Source organism: Euleptes europaea, chromosome 7 (assembly GCF_029931775.1).
Source record: "Euleptes europaea isolate rEulEur1 chromosome 7, rEulEur1.hap1, whole genome shotgun sequence".
Classification (NCBI taxonomy): domain Eukaryota; kingdom Metazoa; phylum Chordata; class Lepidosauria; order Squamata; family Sphaerodactylidae; genus Euleptes; species Euleptes europaea.
In genome coordinates this window covers 26,641,647-26,665,181 of record NC_079318.1, presented here as the reverse complement: position 1 = coordinate 26,665,181, position 23,535 = coordinate 26,641,647, and the positions used below count along the sequence as shown (strand labels likewise).

At 42.7% G+C, this 23,535-nt stretch overlaps 1 protein-coding gene across 1 annotated transcript in view; it reads left to right on the top strand.

Moving 5' to 3' along the window:
- The window catches only part of NID1 (nidogen 1), a 64,442-nt gene extending 43,228 nt beyond the window's left edge, over positions 1-21,214 (top strand). Inside the window, exons 15-20 of the mRNA XM_056853332.1 lie at positions 563-689; positions 9,436-9,607; positions 14,113-14,270; positions 15,615-15,738; positions 16,628-16,740; positions 21,007-21,214. Of these exons, the coding sequence (XP_056709310.1) occupies positions 563-689; positions 9,436-9,607; positions 14,113-14,270; positions 15,615-15,738; positions 16,628-16,740; positions 21,007-21,128 (816 nt within the window). The 3' untranslated portion in view covers positions 21,129-21,214. The remainder of the gene's footprint in view (positions 1-562; positions 690-9,435; positions 9,608-14,112; positions 14,271-15,614; positions 15,739-16,627; positions 16,741-21,006) is intronic.
- The last annotated feature ends 2,321 nt before the right edge of the window (positions 21,215-23,535 follow it).

Sequence of the window (23,535 nt, the reverse complement as noted above, 5' to 3'; positions counted from 1 at the left end):
AATCTTTACTGATGCCTTGAAATTGGTACTCTGGCTTGGACCAAATGGAGCATTTCTCCTCAAGGAATGAATTCTGCCCACAGAACACAACTTTCTCATCTCACTCCTGCTGCAGCCCAAAATGCCCCCTAAATGCTGTTCTGGGGAGTTTCCAATCCCCCAAGGGCAGCATTTCAAGGAGTGGGCTGCAGCAGGAAGCAAAACACATCATGCAGGCACCCCCATGGGGCAAATAACTCCCCCGGAGCCATTATGGGTAAGGAAAATGGTATATGGGAAGGAGGCTGAAACCCCTTCTCCCCGGCACTATGGTCCTGATCCAACTGAGGGCTCTGTGACACTTGGGGAATGAGTCCCTAGTCTGACCAAAAGGGACTGAGGATCAGGGGAGCCCAAAACCAACTCATTAAAAAGGTTATGCCTAGTTTGGCCCTTAGTAGCAATGTTATGTTTGGTCTTTTTTGTTCATTTTCCCTACTTGGCTTTTTTCATTTTCCCTAAACATAATATAGTTCTAGGATTAGGAGTTTGATTTGTTTTGAGATTTGTAATTAACTTCCAGGATAAAGTTGTCATTGGAGTTGCCTACGACTGCTTGGAGAAAATGGTTTACTGGACAGACATCAGCAGCCCTTCCATTAGCAGAGCAAGCCTCGGGGGAGGTGAACCAACATCCATCATAAAAACAGGTAAGATGTGCAGCTTCCTTCCTCACAAGAAAATTTCCAGTGTCTGAGTTCCTCATAAAGTGACTTATCACCACGCTTTCTGCTGTTAAAACAGAGAGAGGAAAGGCGCATGAATAAACAGGAAGGTGTCTAACACTACTTTTCTCATGTAAATATTAGATGCAAAGCAGCAGCTCTTTTGCTTTTTTTAATTGTTTGATGTGGTTAAAGTGTGCTCTGCTGAACCTATTTGGCATTGGCATGTTTTTGGAAATCAGTTTGAGCCTCCTAAAATAGATGGAAAACTGGGATATAGATATTTTCATTATTAGTGCTTTGGACAGCACTGGTATTTTAGTGTCCATCGTTTTTATTGTTTATAGTCAAGAATGATAGTATAGCCAGTGTTGGACAAAACAGACCAGGAATGCATGTTCTAAAATAAAGAGTACCACTCAGACTAAAATTTCTAAATCCACAGGGGATTTGGGGAGGGGCTGTTGCTCAGGGGTAGAGCCTCTGCTTGGCGTGCAGAAGGTCCCAGGTTCAATCCCCGGCATCTCCAGTTAAAGGGACTAGGCAAGTAGGTGATGTGAAAGACCTCTGCCTGAGGCCCTGGAGATCTGCTGCAGGTCTGAGTAGACAATACTGACTTTGATGGACCAAGGGTCTGATTCAGTATAAGGCAGCTTCATGTGTTCACAGTTTCTACTGTACTAACAGTATAATCCTAAAAAGAATTATGTATTCCTCAAAATCAATTAAAATTGGTTGATTTACAAGGATATAATTTTGCTAAAAACTGCAGTGTAAATCATATCCATAAGAGGGAACAGCAATCAACTGAATTGATGGGGAATTTAATAACTGTCAAAGATAACCCAAGGTACTATACAGGTAATATATTTGTCCAGATCACAGAGCAACAGACAGGCTGTGGATACCGCTCAATCCAGAATAACTATCAAAGATATCTTTCAAAAATCATATAGGTAACAATATATGATACAATATTTTCAGTTTTCCTTGGCCTCAGATACAAACACGTTTGATCTATTAGAATTTTGGAATATTTTTCATCTAAATTAGCTGAAGTCATAGTCTGAAATTTAGCAGTGCTTGGAAGGGTATAACTCTGTTTAGGTTTGCACCGTCTGTCTCTTAGTCCATAGATTATGTTTTGTCTGTAAATGTCTTCCTTAAAAGCCCAGATTGTACATTTGCGAGACTTTCCATAGAATTCCATAAAATGATAATTTTCCCTTTGCCTTGATCTACTTTAGTTTGTTTAAGCGTACATTTTAGGGAAGTCTATTTGCTGGCATCTAATGAAGCTTTATTTAACACGAAAGCATATGCATGTACGCATACTACAATGTAAGCAGCCCAGTTCCTTCCACACTGAGCAAAGCAGCTGCAATTCTTTGAGAAAGATTTAAGAGTTGTAAAAAACTGACTGGGTTCCCTCCAGGTCATTTGTTCTACCCCATAGTCTGGCACAAACGTTAGTATCACATGAATCCAAAAAGAGCTGGAAGTGCACCTTTGTTAGGTGAATTTATGAACCTATTTATACCCATATGGGTGCTATTAACCAGAATACAGCGGCTTCTAGGCATCTGCTGGAAGAAGTAGACCATCGATGTCATATTTTTTATCTCATTTGGTACAATCAAATATGAAACTCTGTATAGAAATACAGAGATAAGATTATATATATATATTCTCATAAAAGGTATATATAGCTGCTTTTGTTAAACAGTCTACAATGCAGTATACAGTGAAACCAAATGAAAACAAGCAGAAGCAATAAGACAGATGAAAATAGTCCTAGACATGGAAGTAGAAACAGCCAGATAAAACTACCATAAAACTACCATAACAAATAGGTAACCAGAATCAAAGGAAATTATAAAAATTCTAAAGAGGTCTGGTCAGAATCCTACGAAAGTCTATTCTATGGGGCTTACTTTTTGCAAATTGTTTTTTGGATTGCACTGTAAGTATGCCCTGTGGGGGACAACCCTTCAAGATGGTTCTGTAGCTTCAATTCGGGCAAATACTGAAGCAAGGGTTCTGACAGGGACACACAAAAAATAGAAATATTGGTTTTGCTTCAGCTGCAGTAGTTTGCAATTTGTTTCCTGATTCTGTTGAAGATACTGATATTGGGGTTGATACAACAATTCCCCAAATCGCCTTCCTCCAGCCTAAGGAGACTTCCTCCAGTGGAAAAGCCACTTAAGTGGACAAAAAGCTCCTTAGAATGGCAGAAGGCTTCAAATTTGAGCCAAAAGGAAATATTTTATATAATAAATAAACTTTGCTCAGGAGTGGTAGGATGGGGTGGGATGCATCTTTTCCCTTTTAAAGCCCTAATTGGCTTGGGCCCAAAGTGCTTGAAGGATTGCCTCAATCCATATCAGCCTGCCTAGGCACTGAAATCGATGGATGCGGCGTGTGTTCATCACATGAAGCTGCCTTATACTGAATCAGACCCTCAGTCCATCAAAGTCAGCACTGTCCACCCAGACCGGCAGCGGCTCTCCAGGGTCTCAGGCGGAGGTCCTCCACATCACCCACTTGCCTGGTCCCCTCAACTGGAGATGCCGGGGACCGAACCCGGGGCTTCTGCATGCCAAGCAGATGCTCTACCACTGAGCCACAGCCCTCCCCTTAAAATATGAAGCTGCCTTATACATCGAGTGGTGTTCTGTTCAGACCCACGGGGCTATGCGTCTGCAGCTCAGCTGTGGGAAGCTTTCTAGCAGACTAGGAACGTCCCGCCTCCCTCTTGTGCTTTCCAGCCAAAATGGTCACATGACCAGGAGGAGGGGCGCCACTCCCTTAGTTCTCTCTGTGCTGCCGCCAGAGACCCCCGAGACGATGCTTTCAACATCGTGGCTTGTGTGCAGTCCCACATGGGGAGTCTCTCAAGCTCACTGAGTGAAGGAGGCGGATGCGAGGCGGTCAAAAGAAAAGTTTGTAGAGGACCGCCTTTTCAACAGTTGTTGAGCACCCTACATTGACATTCGCCCAGAGCTGCTTTGTAAAGGAGCAGGGAGCTGTCTCCAAGTGTCCCGGCCAAAATGCATGCAGGAACGTGGCATGGAAAAACAGTACCCCTCCTCCTGGTCATGTGACCATTTTGGCAGCAAACTGCCAGAGAGAGTTGGGGCGTTCTTAGTCTGCTAGAAAGCTTTGGAAATCTTTTCCGTGACTTGCCTGTGTTCACGCAGTCACACTGGATGTCTGTACAGAAGCCACGATGATGAACCAACCTTACCCACACAAGGGCCTTTTCAGCTGCTGTCCCAAATTTTGAAATCCTTCTGAAGGACAGGCTGGCGCCATCCCTACAGTGCTTCTAGAAAAAAACATTTTTTAATCATTTAGATTGTTTTCTGGGGGGAAAGAGTTCTTTCTTTTTAAAAAAGCTTTCCTAGAATGAACCCTTTGGTTAAGTACACTTTTTTTTTTGGTTAACCCAAAGTTATTATAAACATTACACCAGAAAACCAGAAAAGAAAATAAACAGCAAAAATACAAGAGTTCATAAGCCTCATTGGTTAAAACAGATTCCCCCCCCCCCATCTGACTAAGGCTAAGCTTTACATTTTCTAAATTATATTTTTGTTCCCAGTCACAAAAATGTATGTCACTGCTTCAGCTTGTGTGCTGTTCTTGGGCTGGTTATTTAATGTCTTTAGGTTAATGCTCTCAGGGTTCATCGCTGGATTATTCTGCAAGGCATGTGGCCCCCTCCAGCTCTTATCTGTTTCTTCCCAGCTGCATTGTCTGTGAAATGTATGAGCTTCCCAAGTTTCACAGCTGCAGAGGCTGCTCCACAGGGAAAACAGCATAAATTGGATCAGTCATACATGTCTTTATAAGCCTGCCTCTAGCAAGGTTCCAAGCCTCCCAATTCCTTCCAGATGGTCTCCCAGTAACACCAATAATTGCAGTGAAGTCGCAGGAGAATAATGTTGAGCTTGGGGAAGGGATGTTCACAATATGTATTTTATTGTATTTTTTATTTATGGATTCCATAACATCCTAATGTGGTCTGTTTTTTTCTCTCTGCCTGATTGTCAACCAGTCTGGAAAGAAACTTGCACTAGGCCACACAGCTTCTTTAAATCTCCTGACTGACAGTTCTGACACGGAAGATAACTAAATAGTGGGTTATTCTCATTTCCTCAAGCATTTGAAATCTAGTCAAAAGTATTTGCAAGCATTTGAAATCAAAGGCTGCTTTAAGTACCCTGTTGATAGAAAGAGCAATTCCTCATACAACAATGGACAGAAATTCCTACTGACTCTCAATCTTGGTGATTGGTAATTTTTGGTGTAGCGGTAATTGGTGAAGGGGTAATTTTGGAGTATGGTAGGAATGAGTTCACTGGTATTCACTCCCAGTCCTTTGTGCAGTTCTTTTGCAAACCTGTGACTTGGGATACTAATAATTTACACACTGTTGAGTGAAAACAAATGGGGGGGGGGGAGAAAATAATTTTCAACCCAGAACAGACCAGGTAACCAAAAAGTTTGAAATGAAGAAAAAAAACTTTATTCAAGGAATTATCAGTGTCCGTTTTAAAAAGCTAAAGTTGTACTCTAAGAACTTTAATCAAATTATAAATATTAAAAACTGGGCATCAGAATAAATTGATATTTATTCATATAGGTACCTTTTCTTAGCCCTGACCTAAATGGCCCAGGCTAGCCTGATCTCATCAGATCTCAGAAGCTAAGCAGGGTTAGCCCTAGTTAGTATTTGGATGGGAGACCACCAAGGAATACCAGGGTTGCTATACAGAGGAAGGCACTGGCAAACCACCTCTGTTAGTCTCTTGCCTTGAAAACCCCATAAGGGGTCGCCATAAGTCAGCTGTGACTTGACGGCACTTTACACACACACCTTTGCTTAATGTAAAAAAAAAAAAAACTTTTAGTACAAACGCACTTGTACATATGATGATGTCACACACAAGCATCTTTCTTATGACCAAGTACAATTATAAATAACATAAAATACATGTAAACCAAACCAAGTGTGTTTCGGCCGTGAGACCTTCCTTAGTGGTTTGAATCTGTACAATACACGCCATACAATGCTTTTGTTAAAATTGCAACATGCCTGATGAGAGGCTGAACAACTACCGGTAGTTGTAAAAATATTTACATGGTCTAAGTATCGCTCTAGGTTGTTAATTAGGACCATCAGAGACAACTATCCAGATGGTTGATGTTAGCGGTTCAAATTTCTCTATAAACCAGGTCAGGAAGAGTGTATATAGCCACATACAGGAATCAAATACATTCGTTTACATGTATTTTATGTCATTTGCAATCATACCTGGTCATAGGAAAGATGCTTGAAAGTGCATGGACATCCCTGTGTGTACAAGTGCAATTTTACTAAAATGATTTTTTACACTAGGGGATACCTATAAATGTAGCCAAAGATTGATGTATTCTGATGCCCAGTTTTTAATATTTATAATTTATATATATAATTTGATTAATGTTTTGGGAGTATGATTTTAGTTTTTTAAAATAGACACTGACAAGTTCATATATAAGATTTTTGTTCTTTCCCCCCAAACCTTTGTGCTTACACTGTTGAGAGCACATCTCCCTATAGCATCTGCCCCATACCCAGGATTTTATATTGTGCTGAAATTTTAAAACAATTTGAGGTTCTACATAATATGGCACATAAAACTTTTGCGTTAAACTCACATCCCTTGAATGCCAAGTTAATTTGCTTGGAAATGAAGCCATAGAATGTGATTTGGGGGAAAGCTATATAATTAGAGAGCACCATTGTGGAAAAAAAATTATCTTTTCTTTCCCTTGAAATGAAATAATAAACAGAATATAGTGGCATACTTTCACATGTTTATGGTATTCATGAAAGGTTACACTGACTCTTCTGAAAATGATTAAATCAAAATTTGTGTAACATTAAGTTGAAAATGTGTTGTATTAGCAATCTTGGTTTCAGCTTTGAACAGTGTGTCCTTTTTAAAAGAAACAGCTTTGTTCTGAAAGCATTTGAGTTTTTTTTTCCTAAAGAGAAGAAACCATAACATGCATTTGAACCTATAAGACTTACTTTTAAGCATTCGTTCCTCTCTGTGTTGAGCAGAGCAACCCCCCTGGGGCCAGGATAGTAGGTCATTATCTGCTATTTCCTGTTGCTTTTAGACCTGGTCACTGTCCAAGAAAAACTATGCACATACAGTTCTCAGAATTGTTCCAAACTTAAATCTGTTCTGCAAGATTACTATCTGCCCCAAATCTCCTCCTGTTACCTAAGATCAGCATTGTTGCTTCCGAAATTTAAAGCTTTATTTACTTGTCAAAAATAATTTTTCACAGTCCTGTATATTTAATGGCCATTAACAAGATATATTTTTCTGCGTATACTTTGTTTTGTTTCTAAAATGATTTGGTTTTGTGTAATGTGTGCGTGTTAAGTGCCGTCAAATCGCTTCCAACTCATGGCGACGCAATGAATCAGTGTCCTCCAAAACGTTCTATATTTAACATCCTTGCTCAGGTCTTGCAAAGTGAGGTCCATTGCTTCCTTTATAGAGTCAATCTATCTCTTGTTGGGTCTTCCTCTTTTCCTGCTGCCTTCAACTTTTTCTAGCATGAGCATCTTTTCCAGTGGCTCTTGTCTTCTCATAGCCGTTTATGCTTGGTAATTAGCAGAGCATTCCAGGCTGAAGTGCCCCGCATATTTTTTTATTTCTTCACGCTGAACCGTCATTCCAGACGTCACTGTGAAGCCAGCACATACCTGCTTCGCATTTCTTAAGAGCCCCTTTAACGCGACCTTTTGTATTTGCTCCGTCCCTGCATCGAAGCATTCACTGAAGGAAGCATGCAGAATCCCAGCCGCAGCTTAGCTATGCAAACGACCATTGTTAATGGCTATGCAAATGAAGGAACGAAGGAGCAGGCAACTGGGGGGTGGAATTTGTTTGACTTTCTCCTCTTGCATCGGGACCACAAATAGTCATTTTAAAGGTCGGATTTAAAAAATCAGCATTGAGTGAGGAGCAGAATTGATCCTGCATAAATGGCCATAATGTGGCCAAAGTACGATAGCTTTGTTTAATAGCTTTATTTATTTATTTACTTCTCTGAAATCCATTTTTCCTGTTGGGCTTGTCACAAGTCTATCACGTAAATCCAGGCATCTACTGTACACTTATTTCATATGATAAGCAAAACTTTAATGACTCCAGTTTGCTCATATGTTGTTTCGGGTCAGTCTTAGGAGAACCACAATTTCATGTATATGAGCAGGTAGGCTTAAGAGCAGCAGCTTAGTGGCGTAGCATGGCAAACACAATCCAGATTCGTATGAGCCATAGGCCAACTATGGCAACTAAAAGTGCACGTAGGCTGATGGCCTCAGATAATAAAAAAGAGACGAACCACAAATTATAAGGCTCATCAGATATATACAAATGTATGGTCTGTATTATGTTGTGGTTATACCAGTTTGAAGACATTGGTCTCATTTTACGGCAGAGGAATATTAAGGCACAGCACTACTCCAGGAATGGTCAGCAAATCCATGGTAGAGAATATTTAAATTGACATAATAAAAGAGTTCCTGAACTTGTAAAGAGTGTTGTTTGTCTGGCACTGAGCAGTCAAATACTTCCCTTTCCTAACAGAATTAGAGTGCATTCCTGAGCTCTAAGGGCGAAAGCCCTTAGGAGGCCAGGAAGGCGCTGCGACGGCGTCCGGGCAACTTACGCTGGCGTTATTGGCCCGAACTCTGGCGGGAAGGCCCGGACACCAGTCGCTGGCCGCTACCGCAGCAGCACTACCCTGGGACGCCGATGGGGCCTTCCGCCGGCGTCCGAACGGCGTCAAAGCCTGCGACGGCGTTCCTGGGGCGTTCTGCCGCCAGGCTGGGGGAGGAGCCATCGTTAGGCAGCCTCCTAAGCCCTTTCGGGCTGGGAACGCCCCTTTTATATTTTTTATGTGACGGGTTGCACGGATTTTTACGCCGCTGGGAGGTTTTGGCGGGGCCAAAACCTCCTTTGGAGGCAGCACAGCCGCGTTGCTTCCAAAGACCAGCGCAGGCATTCCTCTCGGGAATGCACTGTTAAGGAACACTGTGCCTCTGTGTAGAGTGCCTTTCATATAATCTAGTACAGCCTTCCCTCCCTCTGCACAAATTAAAACCCACACACTTCCCTGTTTAGAAGTTAAGCACAGATAACCTGCTTTAATTGCCAGCAAGCTTCAACAGAGTATTCGCTGTGTTCCCTCTAATAAAAAATATACTCTCAATTTCCTCTTCAGTTCCTTTTTATTATATTTATAATGAGATATCCTTATAACTAATAGTCAATGGGGACCCCCCTCATGCGGATCAAAAATCTGTACAAGTATGCCAGCCAGAGGTAGAATAGAGGCCCCTGCAAATCCAGGGGAACCCCCAGGTTTGTAGAAAACTATGAAACTGGGGATTAAAAAACACACCATCACAAAAAAAAAAAATGCAGACAGCAATAAAAGGCACAGTAGGTTGGCATATGCTTTTCAATCTTATTTTGCTTGACTGCGTTCCTAGGTAAGGTGCTCCGTTCTTAAACTTTAACTGGGATTACTAATTTCAGCTGTTTTGCTGGTGGTATTTGTGAAAACAAGTTCAATGGTTGAAATGTTTTAGATGAATTAATATTATATTTCAGCCTATGGATTGCTTTTTTTGCTTCCCCCCCCACCTCAGATTTGGAAAGTCCTGAAGGATTAGCTCTCGACCATCTTGGACGCACCATATTTTGGACAGATTCTCAACTGGACAGAATAGAAGTTGCAAAGCTAGATGGCAGCCAGCGCCGAGTGCTGTTTGACACTGACCTTGTGAATCCCAGAGCCATTGTAGCAGATCCTATGAGAGGGTAGGTAAACACCTACGAATGCTCTCTTAAAATTCAGAAAATGCTCACCAAGTTAGTTTATGCATGGGTATTTTCACTCACATTCGCTCCTGGTCTGTCTCGGTTGTTCCTTGAAGTTATGCATGACTTTTTTGTCCATTAGAGATGACCTCGCTGCCAGCCCTCACAAATCCCGGGTCTTCCCATTCCTCTGTTAACCCGATTCTTCCCTCTCCTTCTATCTCAGCCTGGGTGAAATCCCAGTGCATAAGGCAAAGTGCGAGACACTTGGTTTCTCTCACAGCCAATTACAAAGCAGCATGTAAAGATGTGGGGATTCAAATACTTCATGCTTCCCCGGAGCTCTTTTTGAGCAGAAGAAAGGCTTTTTAAAAACAAGGCTTGGCTTCCCCCCCTCTTTCTTTCAGATTGCTCCTTTATTATTATTTTTGTTCTTAAAATGCTTTTTTATGCAGCAGTTGAGTTTGGGGGGGATTTTCTCTCACAGTAAACACTGCAAAGTAAGCCAATTACAAAGCAGCATTTAAAGGGGCGGAGACTTGATTTGAGCTTGGAGACTTGCTGGTGCATAGATTCCCAACAGGAAAGTGTGGGTCTAGCCAGCAACAAACCTCAGGTAAAACTCCCATGCATAAACAACCTAAGTTGCTCAAAAGGAAACAGGCTGCATCAGCCTTGACAAGTGTACCATGACTGGAAAGCCAGGGTTGATATCAAGCCTTCTAGCCTCCATCTGCTCAGTCGGTGGCTTCTTTCTTTCATTTAAAAAAATATTTATTTTATATTAGGGGTACAAAAGGGAAAAAAAGGGATCAGTTATCATAAAGGGATGTCCGTCTAAGGATAAAAAGAAAAAACGCATAAATACGTCATCTTAAAAGATTAATCTAGCAGACTACATTGTAACTTTTATAACTTTTGTGTTAGCTATTATCTGGGCAAGAATATAAATGCATTCAAAGAATAAGCATCTTATATGTTTTGTAACTGTCCAAACAATTTTCTGCTCTACACTGGGAAGCTGCCTTATGATTTTATCGCTTTTAATTTTTAACATTATTTCGATTAACCTTCAGCCTCAACATATCTGTAGAACAGTTTACATTTATCAGTATATTGATCATAAGTCCCATCGTCAGTTTTGTTCATCATGTGGGTCGTTTTGGCCATAATTGCATACTCCATTAGTTTATCCTTCCATTCCTCCACATCTGGGAGGGATGGTTGTTTCCATCTTTTTGCAAGAATAACTCTAGTAGGTGGCTTCTTTCTTGACATTGGGGTTTGTTTCTTGTTTTGAAGTGCATGTATTTGTCCTTTGTTTCGGAAAGGATCATGAGTGCTGCCTCACTCTCTCTACCAGCAGCACCCTGGGGGTTTCAGGTGGGCTTTTGGCCCTTGGCTTTCATAGCAGGCTTTGCACTGAAGGGATGAAATGGATGAGGACTTGGGAAATACCAGGGATTAGATCTGGGGCCTTCTGCATACAATGCAGATACTCTACCACTAAGACACAGCTCTTTCCCAAGATACTTAAAAACAAAACAAATGGTGCTGTTTACATGTATCAGTTTATCACATTAGATAATTATCATTTTATCATGTATTATTTCATATTGCTAGCCACCTGCGATATTTTGGAGGAGGGGAAAAATAAATTTCTGAAGTTAATAAACAGAAAATTGAGCACATGTGACTGCATCTGGGCCTGCACCAACCTCTGAAGGTTGAGGAAGACAAGAAGGAACACAAAGATGTCTCCCAAACTCCTTCCCTCCTGGGCACACCTCTGAGGGAGGAGCTTGAGAAAAGTAGTGAGGCCCACGGCAGTGCTATGAAATTTACTTTCATACCTGGCCAATGGAGGATTTAAAATGCAAGCTAGAGATTTGGCACAAGCAATGAAATGGCAACTTCTGCTAGTGCATGCACACTATTACTATTCCTCACAAATACACACTTCCTGGCTAGCCAGCCTGTGTCCTGACACTCCTCACCTAGAGAGCCATGAGAGAATGAGGTGCCGAGTGATTTCAACCCTGCCAGCCTTACCTGGAGTGTCCTGTTAGGAAGCCCAGCATATCTCCTCATGGAGGCCTTCAGGCCGGACCACATCTGGTCACCCATCCCTTAATTGCTCTGTTGGCGTCACTGGGGCTGGGAGGGGGAAGACTCCCATGTCACCTTCCCTTGAACTGCCCTCATCAGCCTGCTGTGACTCTCTGTGGGCAAATACTGACTCAGTCCTACTGCCTGACCTGGGATGGGTCACCAGAGGCCCCAGTAGGTAAATGCAGTCTGGAGGAGGCCACTGCACTGTGGGGCTGTCTGCTTCCTTCACACTCTTCCTCCTTCAGTGAGAATGACAGAGTGAGGGATGGGATGGGATGACCTGGTCTGGCCAAGTGGCGCTGAAAACCACCTTGAGATGTACTGGACTACTCAGAGGCAGGCTTGCCAGAAGCACACTCCAGGAAAGGCTGGCAGGGTCCAAATCACCTGTCCTCAGCTGCTGCTTCTCGAGAGGAAGGTGCTTCATCTGACTCCCCTGAGGTTCAGTTGTGGCCACTCATCCTAGAGGTCATTTCTATGGTTGATGGCTCAGTGTGACATTGTTCAGGGCCGAATTGGCCATATGAACAGTATCATTAAAGTATGGTTGATGAGGGCTAGGACTTGCCCACTTTATTACTACTGTGCTATACCGACCCTTATCAGCTTTCTTTTGCTTTTGTTGTGCTTGCAGATGCTGAGAGAGAAAATCTGAATGGGGAAAATAGATACATATAGGGATGCTCTGCCCTCTGAACCATATCCCTGTATTTCTAGGGCTGAAATGATCAGCCATCAATTCCAGTCCCTTGTTACAATTCTTAAACTACATTATCTTGACAATGAAGCACCACATCAGAAGTGCAAGAGTGAATAAGGCCCCTGACAGCCTCAGATAACTCTACAGAGTGCAGAATTTCCACCCACCCCTCCAACAACATACACACTATCCCTCCAAGGTCATGACTCTCTCTGTTCAAAATTCATTCTCACCCCCAGATATGGCAATCAGGGTGAATCCACACACGCAAAATCCATGTGGCCACAAAAGGGACTTTGGAACACAGTTCCAGGAACTCAGTTCCCAGACATGCAATTCAGATTGGCACATGGGAAGAAGTGCCATTTTCCTGACCTGAAACTGCCACAAAACTTCAGGCGCACATCTGTTGATAGTCCATATGTCTACCATATGGACTTTGTCAAATGAATCAGCATTCAGTTAGGGCCCATTATTTATTGGTTCCTTGTTTTCAAAAAGCACTGTAACTTGTTTTCTGCATATATTTCTCCCTTTATTTCCCCCCTCAAAATCCAAATATACCAATTCTGTATTCAATGAAGCCAGTATTATACTTGTTTAGATAACAGTGAATCATAGACTCGTGTAAACAAGGCAACTGTGATGAAATCCTTTGCATGCTACACTTCTTGGGTTAGTTTAACAAATTCTTCCTAAATGTTTAATTGTTAGAATGTGGTGAATAGTCCCATAGACCTCGGTGGAATTTCCAGCATGCATAAAATTGTACATCTGTATACATCTACACACAGCTTTAGTTTATAGAGAATGTTCAGTCCTGTCTGTTTTGATTATGGGATGAATAATACATAATAAATAGTAGTAAACTATTGTCATAAATGCCACTGCCTAGCAGTTGTGCTTGTATCCAGAGGATCATATTGGTGAAAATTCAGTGGGAAGCAGCACAGTGTGAACTTCTGGGAAGCCAGTTGAAGTAAAGAGGATACAGCTGAATTTGCTGTGGGGTAAAATGAAATTGCTTAAAGGAGAGAGAATTTTTAAGCATCCGAACATGGGCAAAGGCCACGGCGGCATCCCAGGAGGCGTTTCCGGGACATTATGGCACTGGGCTGGGCATGGGGCCACTTTAGGCGGCCTCCAAAGCCTTTCCGCCCTTTTTGTTGTTGTAGAGACACGCTACCTTTTAGGAATTTTTGCGCTGGGAGGAGGTTTTGGTGGGGCCGAAACCTCCTTTGGAGGCAGCGCCACCGCGTTGCCTCCTAAGCCCAGTGCAGGCATTCCTGAGCGGATGCACTGTCACTGTGAACTTGAATGTAGATGGCCGAGGGCTTAATTTATTTACCTAACATAATTTTCTACTGCCACAAGAACATGTCAAAGAATACTATATGCCCTTAGTTAACCCTCCCTTGCAACCTGGTGAGGAAAGGTGACCCAGTGATCGTTAAAAACATATGTACACATTTTTTCTAACTCTTTAAAGAATCTTTATCATCCAGATGTTTGTCTAAAATCACTTCTGCTCTCTCAGGTGGGCATTCAAAATTATAATAGAACAATATGCACTGTTTTTATTTTATTTTGAGGTTATTAATTTATTTTCTTCATCTAATTTGGGTTTTTCTTGTCATATCTATTGTATGCAGTGGTGTATTCCTTTTAATTCTGTTTTTATTTGCATACCCAGAAATCTTTACTGGACAGACTGGAACAGAGAGGCTCCTAAAATTGAAGCTTCATACATGGATGGCACCAATAGAAGGACTCTTGTGAAAGATGATTTAGGGCTACCCAATGGACTAACATTTGACACTTATTCTTCATTGTTATGCTGGGCAGATGCAGGTAAAAGCTTATAATTTTAAATGAACTAAACGTATGAACTGTTTGTTGGCTGTTAAAATGCTAGCTGGGCCTTCATAAGGTTACCAGCTCTGGGTTGGGAAATACCAGGAGATTTTGGGGGGTGGAGCCTAAGAAGGGTGGGATTAGGGGAGGGGAGGGACTTCAGTGGGGTATAATGCCATAGAGTCCACCTTCCAAAGCTCAAAAAGGTTGGGGACCCTTGTGTGTGTGTGTTAAGTGCCGTCAAGTCGCTTGCGACTCATGGCGACCCTATGAATGAAAGTCCTCCAAAATGGCCTATCTTTGACAGCCTTGCTCAGATCTTGCAAACTGAAGGCTGTGGCTTCCTTTATTGAGTCAATCCATCTCTTGTTGGGTCTTCTTCTTTTCCTGCTGCCCTCAACTTTTCCTAGCATGACTGTCTTTTCCAGTGACTCTTGTAGTCTCATGACGTGACCAAAATACGATAGCCTCAGTTTAGTCATTTTAGCTTCTAGGGTCAGTTCAGGCTTGATTTGATCTATAACCCACTGATTTGTTTTTTTTGTTTTTTTTTTGGCAGTCCACAGAATCCATAACACTCTTTCCCTAGAGGAAATGGAATTCTGATATAGTATGATAGGCACAGCCACAAAAAGGCTGTCATTTACCTTCAGTCACACAGTGAAGATTCTTGTGCTGTAGTGGCAGCTGATTGCAAAGCAACACATAAAAATCTGTAGAGCCAATCAAATTTCCAGTGGTCAGTCAGAAGCCCTGCTTGGCAAAAGCCCCACCTGTCCCTGCCCACTTTCTAAAAACACTTGGCGGCCACCAGAGATTGTTGGCATTTTGCTTTATTAAAAGACCATTCGAATATAGAGGAACAAGTAAAACACATGAGACATTATTCAGGTAAATGAAACTTACCAAGGATCTCTGGGCCTTCAGGGACAGCTTTATAAGGGGCTGTAGTGGTTCATGAACTCTGTGTTCTTGATCCTTAAGAATCCAGACCTTACATTTGAGAACATCTTCATAGTGGCACTGTATGTTGCATCAGGTATGCAGGGGGGCATGACTGGGGCAAACCCAAGATTTATACTGTGGGTCATGTGTGTCCAAAGCAATAGAGATGAAAACAGAAGTGCCCCCAAAATGTTACCATTATTCATAAAGATTATTTCCTGGATTAGTCTCTTGTGAAGTGAACATAGTAGGAGACGTGTGAGACTCACACATACAAAATCATACAGAAAGCTGTAATTCCATACATAATGCCCCTTTTCTTGCGTCATTGTGCCTTTTGACTACGAAAGGACTATTTTGTCACATACAAAGACCAGATTGTTCTGTTGTATGCAGGCACCAAAAGGGTTGAGTGTATGAACCCCAATCAGCTTGGTCGCCGAAAGATCCTTGATGGAGCCCAGTATCCTTTCAGCATTACAAGCTATGGGAAGAATTTATTTTACACAGACTGGAGAAGGTATGATAGTGTGCATTAAAAATAATTGTCCTATGATGTGTTTCTCTCTCCCCCTCCCCGTTTGGTAGAAATCAGATTTGGCTGTTTGCATTGTTTCCTAAGAGTATTAATACTCTCCCCTCTAGACCAGCAACTCAAGTAAACTTTCTGAGAATACATTTTTATTCATTGCTGGTTTCTCCCCACCCCTCGGTGGAATGGTTCATACAGAACAGCAAACCATGGCTTGGTGCTACATGAATGAGCCAGAGGAATCTTCTGTATCATATGTACTCTCTTCCTCCTCCTCTCATATGCTGTCACCTTATTAGAGACTTCAGCTTTCACTGTAATGTATAGTTTGCTCCTGCATCCAAAGCACTAAACTATGGTTTGTGCTTCCTCTGAAATCTGAACGTAGTTTGGAATCATTATAATAGGAAAAGTGGAAATCATAGTTTGGTGATTTGAACAACAAGCTTTGGTTTGCTGTGGCCCAGAAATCTCTAATCAGTTGTCTTTGTGCAACAGGAAGATGGTGGTTGTGTACTGGTCAACCCAGGCTTGCTGTCACGTCTGAACCATTTAGCCATGGTGTAGGGTCATTCTACTGAATTCAAGCCCATATATAAAGCATTAGAACCGTTGCAAAACCTGTCAATTAAATCAAGGCATTGCCTCTTTGTACTACTCATTCCCACCAAAAATTGTTGCCTGATAGGAACATTGCTGGTGAAAGTCGTCCCTCTTTATCAGGTTTCTTTTTCTTAATGTTTGAGGCTCTGTGGAAGACCATCATGATATTTTTTAAAAAACCTGTCTTTCTACTCCTACTTTTTTGCTTCGTTCCTTTCTTCTTCTCCTTTCTCGTTCCCCAACATTTCTATTTTTGCTGTTTTGTATGCTGTAGAGATGCTGTGGTAGCAGTGGATTGCACAGTCTTAAAAGAGAATGATGACTTCCAGCCCCACAAGCGCAGTCGTCTTTATGGAATAACTACAGCCTTTGCTCAGTGTCCACAAGGTAATTCAACCTACATATCCTGAATTATAAATGAAGGCTTATTTGTGTCGTAAGAACAGCACAACAAATTATTTCTGGTTATCCAGGAAAAAGGGATGGGTTGGTAAATGAGTATCTGACAGCTCCAAGGCAAAATTTAGGGTTGGATCCAAACCTTGTATTTTACCAGCAGAAGGTCACATTCTCTGGCAGGAAGTTTTTGACAATTACCCCTTCCCACTGCATATCCCCACATTGTACCCAATGCTGTTTCTGGGGTCCCCTGACCGCTAAGGACAGCATTTTGGGCGACAGAGGCTGCAGTGGGAAGGGAAGAGTTCATGGATGGAGCAGATCCCACCCTTCGCAAGGGCAAAGAAATAACAAAACGATTTCCAGGTTTGGCTTTTGGCAGTATTTCCACCCTTATCACTTAGTTGGGGAGTTGATTCCTGTGATGTTTTCTAAGTTGTTCTATGCCCTCTTTGATGTACAATGCAGCACCTCTCTTAACCTGTCCTTCCCTGTCCTTGTAGAGCTCATACCCAGGGTTGACTATATCCCATAGATTTTCCCTAGTCTACCAAGTTTCTGAGATCCACTATATCTAAATAGTAATTGAGCACCAAGTACTCCAGCTTTCCCATCTTGGTTTGGAGACTTCTTGCATTGGCATATAGACACCTAAAATATGTTTTTGTCCCCCACAATTTTCACCTCCCTTGGTCCCTTTGTTGCCACACATGGCCCTCCTTTGCCATCCTCTACTCACTCCCAAATTCTATTATGCTCCTATCAATATTACCCTGGGTGTTTACACAATCATTTCTTTGGACTGAATTGTCCCGAACCTGTAGGCTTTCCCCTTGGGATTAGTTTAAAGTCTGGTCTAACAAAATCTAAACACTTCCTCCTGGCACCACTTGCTTATTCATGCATTGAGACCCCTGATCAGTGTCTGTCTAGCTCACTCTGCACATGAAATTGATAGCAATTCTGAGAATGCTACCTTTGAGGTCCTGGCCTTTAACTTTCTGCCTGGTGAGCTAATTTTTTCCTCCAGGACCACACGACTACATTTTCCAATGTCGTTGGTGCCAACATGCACCATGACTGCTGACTCCTCCTCAGCACTATCAATCAACCTATCTAGACAGCATTTGAGGCCCCCAACCTTCGCACTAGGCAGGCAAGTCACCATGCAGTCAAAACGCCAGTCGCAGACCCCACTTTATATTCCTAATAAGCGAATCACCCACTACCAAAAGTGCACCTCCCCCCCCAACCCCAGAGGGATATCCTCGGTACAAGAGGATATTGGTCCCTCACCCTTCTAAGGGATCACATCTCTACTCCTCAGGCTGATGCCCTCCAACCCTGACACTCTCTCTCCACAATAGCAGAAGAGCGGTCAGCACAGGAGTGGGACTGTTTTGGTAAGTCCCTGAAGGTCTCTTCCCCAAACCCCTCTCTCTGCCTCAGCTTCTCCAGGTTGGCAACCCTAGCCTCAAATGTACAAATCTGCTCCCTGAGAGCCAAGAGCTCCATGCGTCAAGCACACCCACCCATGATTTCCACCCAGTGGGTAGATAATCGTGCATGTCGCACACCCTACAAAACAGTGGATAGCCCCTGTTCTTCTGCTGGCTTTCTGCCTTCATAACTGGTTAGTCATTTAAAAGTACCTTAGAGTGAAATAGAGTGCTTACCTGAACTTGTACGGATTTCTGTAGCAGGAAGGATACAGAGGGGCCATGGCTCAGAGGTAGAGCATCTGTTTGGCATGCAGAAGGTCTCAGATTCAATCCCGAGCATCTCCAGTTGAAGGGACTAGGCCAGTAGGTGATGTAAAAGACCTCTGCCTGAGACCCTGGAGAGCTGCTGCTGGTCAGAGTAGACAATACTGACTTTGATGGACCAAGGGTCTGATTCAGTATAAGGCAGCTTCATGCGTTCAAGCAGCACGTCACCCTCCCTGCTGATGTGGAGCTTGTATGTCCCTTCTCAAGAAACTCGGACTAGGAGGGTTCTTTTCTGCATTCCCCTCGCCCTCCCGCACTAAATTCCCAAGCTCAGCTCCCCTATTCAAAGCCCTGTTCGCAAGCCCCACAGGGATCCGGTGTGCCTTTTATAAGGGCAGCCCTCTAATGAGCTTTGTTTTACGGCTGAGAGCTATGGCTCCATCCCCAGGAGTCAGACAGTGGCAAGCAGCTGAACTCACTCAAGCAGAAGCCCTTCCCAGTAGTCACCTGACTCACCTCTCTGAAACAGAAGCTCCTCCCATGTGCTTCTAGTGCACTCACCAAAAGCTAGGAGATTTTCATACAGACAAACCCCAAACACCTCAGAAACCACACCATCTCAAGCAAACAGACACACGTTTACCCCTCTTTGCCTCTTGCACCAATCCCAAGCTCAACTCCCCTGTTAGAAGCCTTGTTTGAAGCACCGTTCTCAAGCCCCACAAGGATCCTGTGTGCCTTGTACCCCAGTGTCCATCTTTCCATTCCAGCTGATTTCCAAACAGAAGATTTTAAGGGTGGGGGTAGCGGTATGCTGCCTGAAATCATCCACATCAGATCTGTGCGCATAGCTATTGTTAAATAAACAAAAACAGTCACATCTCAGATGTTCTCTTTGGAGTTCAAAAACACTGCAGCAATGGTGTTTCTGTTCTAAGAAAAATACCTCCTTTTTATTTTCATAAGCATACTGTGTTCAGGAACAGAATCCTAGCTGCCAGTTTATTGTTTTTGGCCTTATTAAGTCAGTGGCTGTCGAAGTAATGTGCTCCAATCTGGTGTCTAAGAGCAGAAATGCGCATAATGGAAGACTTGGGATGCCTTTACAACTGGGATCACTGTCAAGTTCTTCCCCTAGCCCCCGTAATGTGTAGTATCACTTACCATGGATTGTAGCGTCATCACACGCATCTCCATACTCTCTCTGTGTGTCATCTGGTGATAGGGAAAAGCATGTCAAGTACAACGTAATTATGTGGCTTACATCCTCACATGTCCCATAATGTCAGTTCCCCTCTGACTCGCTGGTCAGGTGATGGTCCTGCAAACGTATGCTGTAAACACAAGTGACCTTTAAAAGTAGATGGCAGTGTTCAGTCAGTCACGGCAGTTCTTCCCTCTTACCACAGAGCAGTGGCAACTCAATATAGTTTGTTGCCCCAAGGGGCTGTGATACCCCATCTACCAGTGACCAAAGTGCATGCACCTCCTCTTGTGCCGCTCTTGCAAGCGCCTAATAGTGTCATAACAAGTGGCGCATACTTCCACCCATACCTCCTGCATGGATCCAAAGTGCTATGCAGCTGGTTTTGGTATCCTTACAGACCTTGTCCGAGTACTGCTCTAGGGAAGATCTTAAAATAAACCATCACAAATCTGAGATTATGATCTTCTCTAAGAGGAGAAAATTGCCTCCTTTTCGCTGGGTATTAGATGGCTTTGAGGTTGACCAAGTCAAGGAGTTTATCTTGGCATTCTCTTTTCCCATAACCTAAATTGGAATGCCCATCAAAAAGCAGTGTCCAACAAAACTAAACCTGGGGCTGGAGCTACTGAAATGGCATTCAAGGATCCTGGAAGGAGATGGGGGAGATGGTGTGTTCAAGTCAGTAGCTTCTTGGCTCACAAATAAGTTTGGATCTCTCAGATGAAAAGAGGTTTTCTGAGAGCTCTCTAATTTCAATCCTAATTTAGTAGACTTTCTGATTCGATCCTGAGGAAGTTTGCCCGGGGTTACGCTGCAATCCAAGTGTGCACTGGAAAAGAGCCATGTTATTACAACCTACCTCTTACTTTGGCCTTATTCCCCTTCCTCCCTTTTTATAGCCCCGGCTTCACACCCGGCCCTTGAGTTAAGCTCCTCCCTCTTCTCTGTCCCCTGCCCTGCCTCAAAACACCTGGGCCCAGAGAGCCCCTGTTCTCCTACCCAGGCTGGCTCACTGCCGCCACACTCTTTGAGCTTCCCTGGGCCAGACTGCCAAGGTTACCCTGTTGCTGAGGCTATCCTGGCTGCGCCTTTCTGCTCCTGGCCCCAACCTCTTCCACCCAGGTGGGTCTTGTTGCTGGATTCAAGGGCCTGTCTTGCCCTGCTATGCAGTGGTAGCCTGCCACACTCATGAATGTTTAAGACTGCTGCTATTTAGGAATCAATGGACAATAAACAAAAGCTTAACACTTTGACATCTTTAATGTAATGTTTTTCCCCTTTGTTCTTATGCATTTTTCGCTGTTGCCTTTTATATATTTAACTTTTTGCTCCATATAGGTCAAAACTATTGCTCGGTGAATAACGGAGGCTGCACTCATCTATGCTTGGCTACCCCAGGGGGCCGTTCTTGCCGGTGCCCGGACAACACTATTGGTGTGGATTGTATAGAAAGAAATTGAGAGCTGCAGCCTGGAATGTTTCCAACCACTTTTTGGTCACGTACTGTAAATAAATAGTTAAACGGCCAGTCCCATGCAAGGAAAGATTCTAAGAACTCTATGCTGCCTGGGGCTACCAAGCCACAAAGCACCCAAGTTAGAGCAACCATGGATACATAACGGAATGCTGGCACACCTGCACAGCCCAATCCTTATATACCTCCCTCCTCTTTTAACCAAATTGTGGTACCAACTGTAGTCTGGGGTAGTGAAAAGCATGAGAACCCAGGCTCTTCAAACACCCACAATAGCTTTGTGCGTAAGAGTATTTTCGCAGTTCTCTTCCAAAATAATTTTTGTGTTGCCCACTATCAGTGCAGCTGGCTAGTAAACATTGGATAGAGAAATCCAGGGAAAGAGTGGGGTGAGGTGCTGGAAATCTCAACGGTAAGATGCTGTTTGAAGTAACACCCCACGACCAGCACCTGAAGCAAAGAGAATCATATATTTTATGGGACCTAGTGCCTAACACTGTTAACCACTACCCCTCCAAAGTTGAACTTTTGAAAGCTGGCAAGAACTATTCTTGGAATGTATTACTGAAAAAGGCTTGATACTAGAGACTGTTGGCTTGTCCATAAAGATAGTGATGTTGTCTTAATACCACTTTAGTAGGTATTTTCGATTTTTCACTGATTTTTTTCAAAGGTAGTTAGTTGGAGGAACAAAGGGGCATGATTAATTGGCTAATTATATGGGTCTGGTTCTGCTTATTTCAACAGGACAGCACCAAGGTAAGTGATCACAGGCCATTTATGCTTGGTAATTAGCAGCACGTTCCAGGCTGAATTGCCCGCATATTTTTTTGAGTTTTTGACGGTGAACCGTCATTCAGGAAGTGACTGCAAAGCCAGCGCATACCTGCTTCACATTACTTAAGAGCCCCTTTAACGCGACCTTTTGTGTTTGCTCCACCACCACAAAGAATCCCCTCAAGGAAACATGCAAAATCACAGCTGCGCTTTTGCTATGCAACCGGCAATTGCTAATGGCTATGCAAACAAGGAGCAGGTGAGTGGGGGGTGGTGGAATTTCTCCTTTTGCATTGGGACTGTGAATAGTAATTTTAATGGTCGCATTTTTAAAAAGAGCTTTGAGCTAGCTTCAAAATTGACCCTGCATAAATGGCCACAGAATCCTTTGTCCTTCTGGGATGAGATTTTGGATTTTTACAAAACAATATGAATTAAAAGTTTTTAAAGTGATTTTTTTTCCCAAATAGATTTTGCCAAATAATATTTCTATGTTTTATTGTCTTTGCTTGCAGAACAGTTCATTTTGGAATGTTGTTTTGCCACTTCTTGTTGTAATTTTGATGTGCCTTCCTTTTACATATGCCATGAACAGCCATAAAGGCTCAATAGTCTATCAGCCAAAATATTTCCAGGCACAAGCCTCTGCATCGTAATTTAGGGCCCTGTTTTTGTGCCAATTGCTAGCAAACACAATGCACATGCACTGGAGTTAGCAAAGTATGCTGTATAAGCAGGATGTAGGTTAAAGCTGGTCCGTAATCACAAATTCTTCTGCTAAAGTGGTTTTAAGAAGCATTACACTTGCCTTGCTTTTCTAGTGAAGAGTTACATCGTCAGCATGACAAGCGTAGTGATCATACAACTCTTTCCGAGTACCAGTCTTTAGTGCAGTGGTGGAAGAACTAAAACGCCAGAAGCCAGCCAGGTTACAGTCTTATGAAGCAGAGCCAATTCCGAGCCTTCAGCTCTGTGACAGTGTTTTAAATTGTGTATTTATCATTAAAATATCAAATGCTATATTAAATGTTTTAATGTTTGTATAACTTTTATACCTTTCATGCATTTAATTCTTACCCTTTATTATACATGTCTGTAGATACCAAAAAACTGTGCTGAAACAAACCAAAGGTGCTTTTTAAATAACTGTTCCTTCGGAATTACTTCAATTTCAGGTGACAACACAGAAGTTTACACACTGTACAGCTAATCACAGTACTGCCAATAAAATCGTTCTTTTGTTTTTGTAAAAACAGTGTCTTGTGCATGCTGTGTAATGTGATGTCTTGATTTTTTTATTATTTTTTTTACAAAAAGCTTTTTTTTTTTTTTTTTTTTTTACAAAAAAAGAGCTGTGGTAACCTCCTTATCATAGAATCATAGAGTTGGAGGAGTTACCAGGGTCATCTAGTCCAACCCCCTGCACAATACGGGAAATTCACAACTACCTCCGACCCACACACCCCGTGAGCCCTACTCCACGCCCAGAAGATGGCAAAAAAAAAAACCTTCAGTATTCCTGGCCAATCTGGCCTGGAGGAAAAATTGCTTCCAGATCCCAAAGTGGCGATCGGAACTACCCTAGGCATGCAAGAAAGGGCCACGAGAGCCAAACA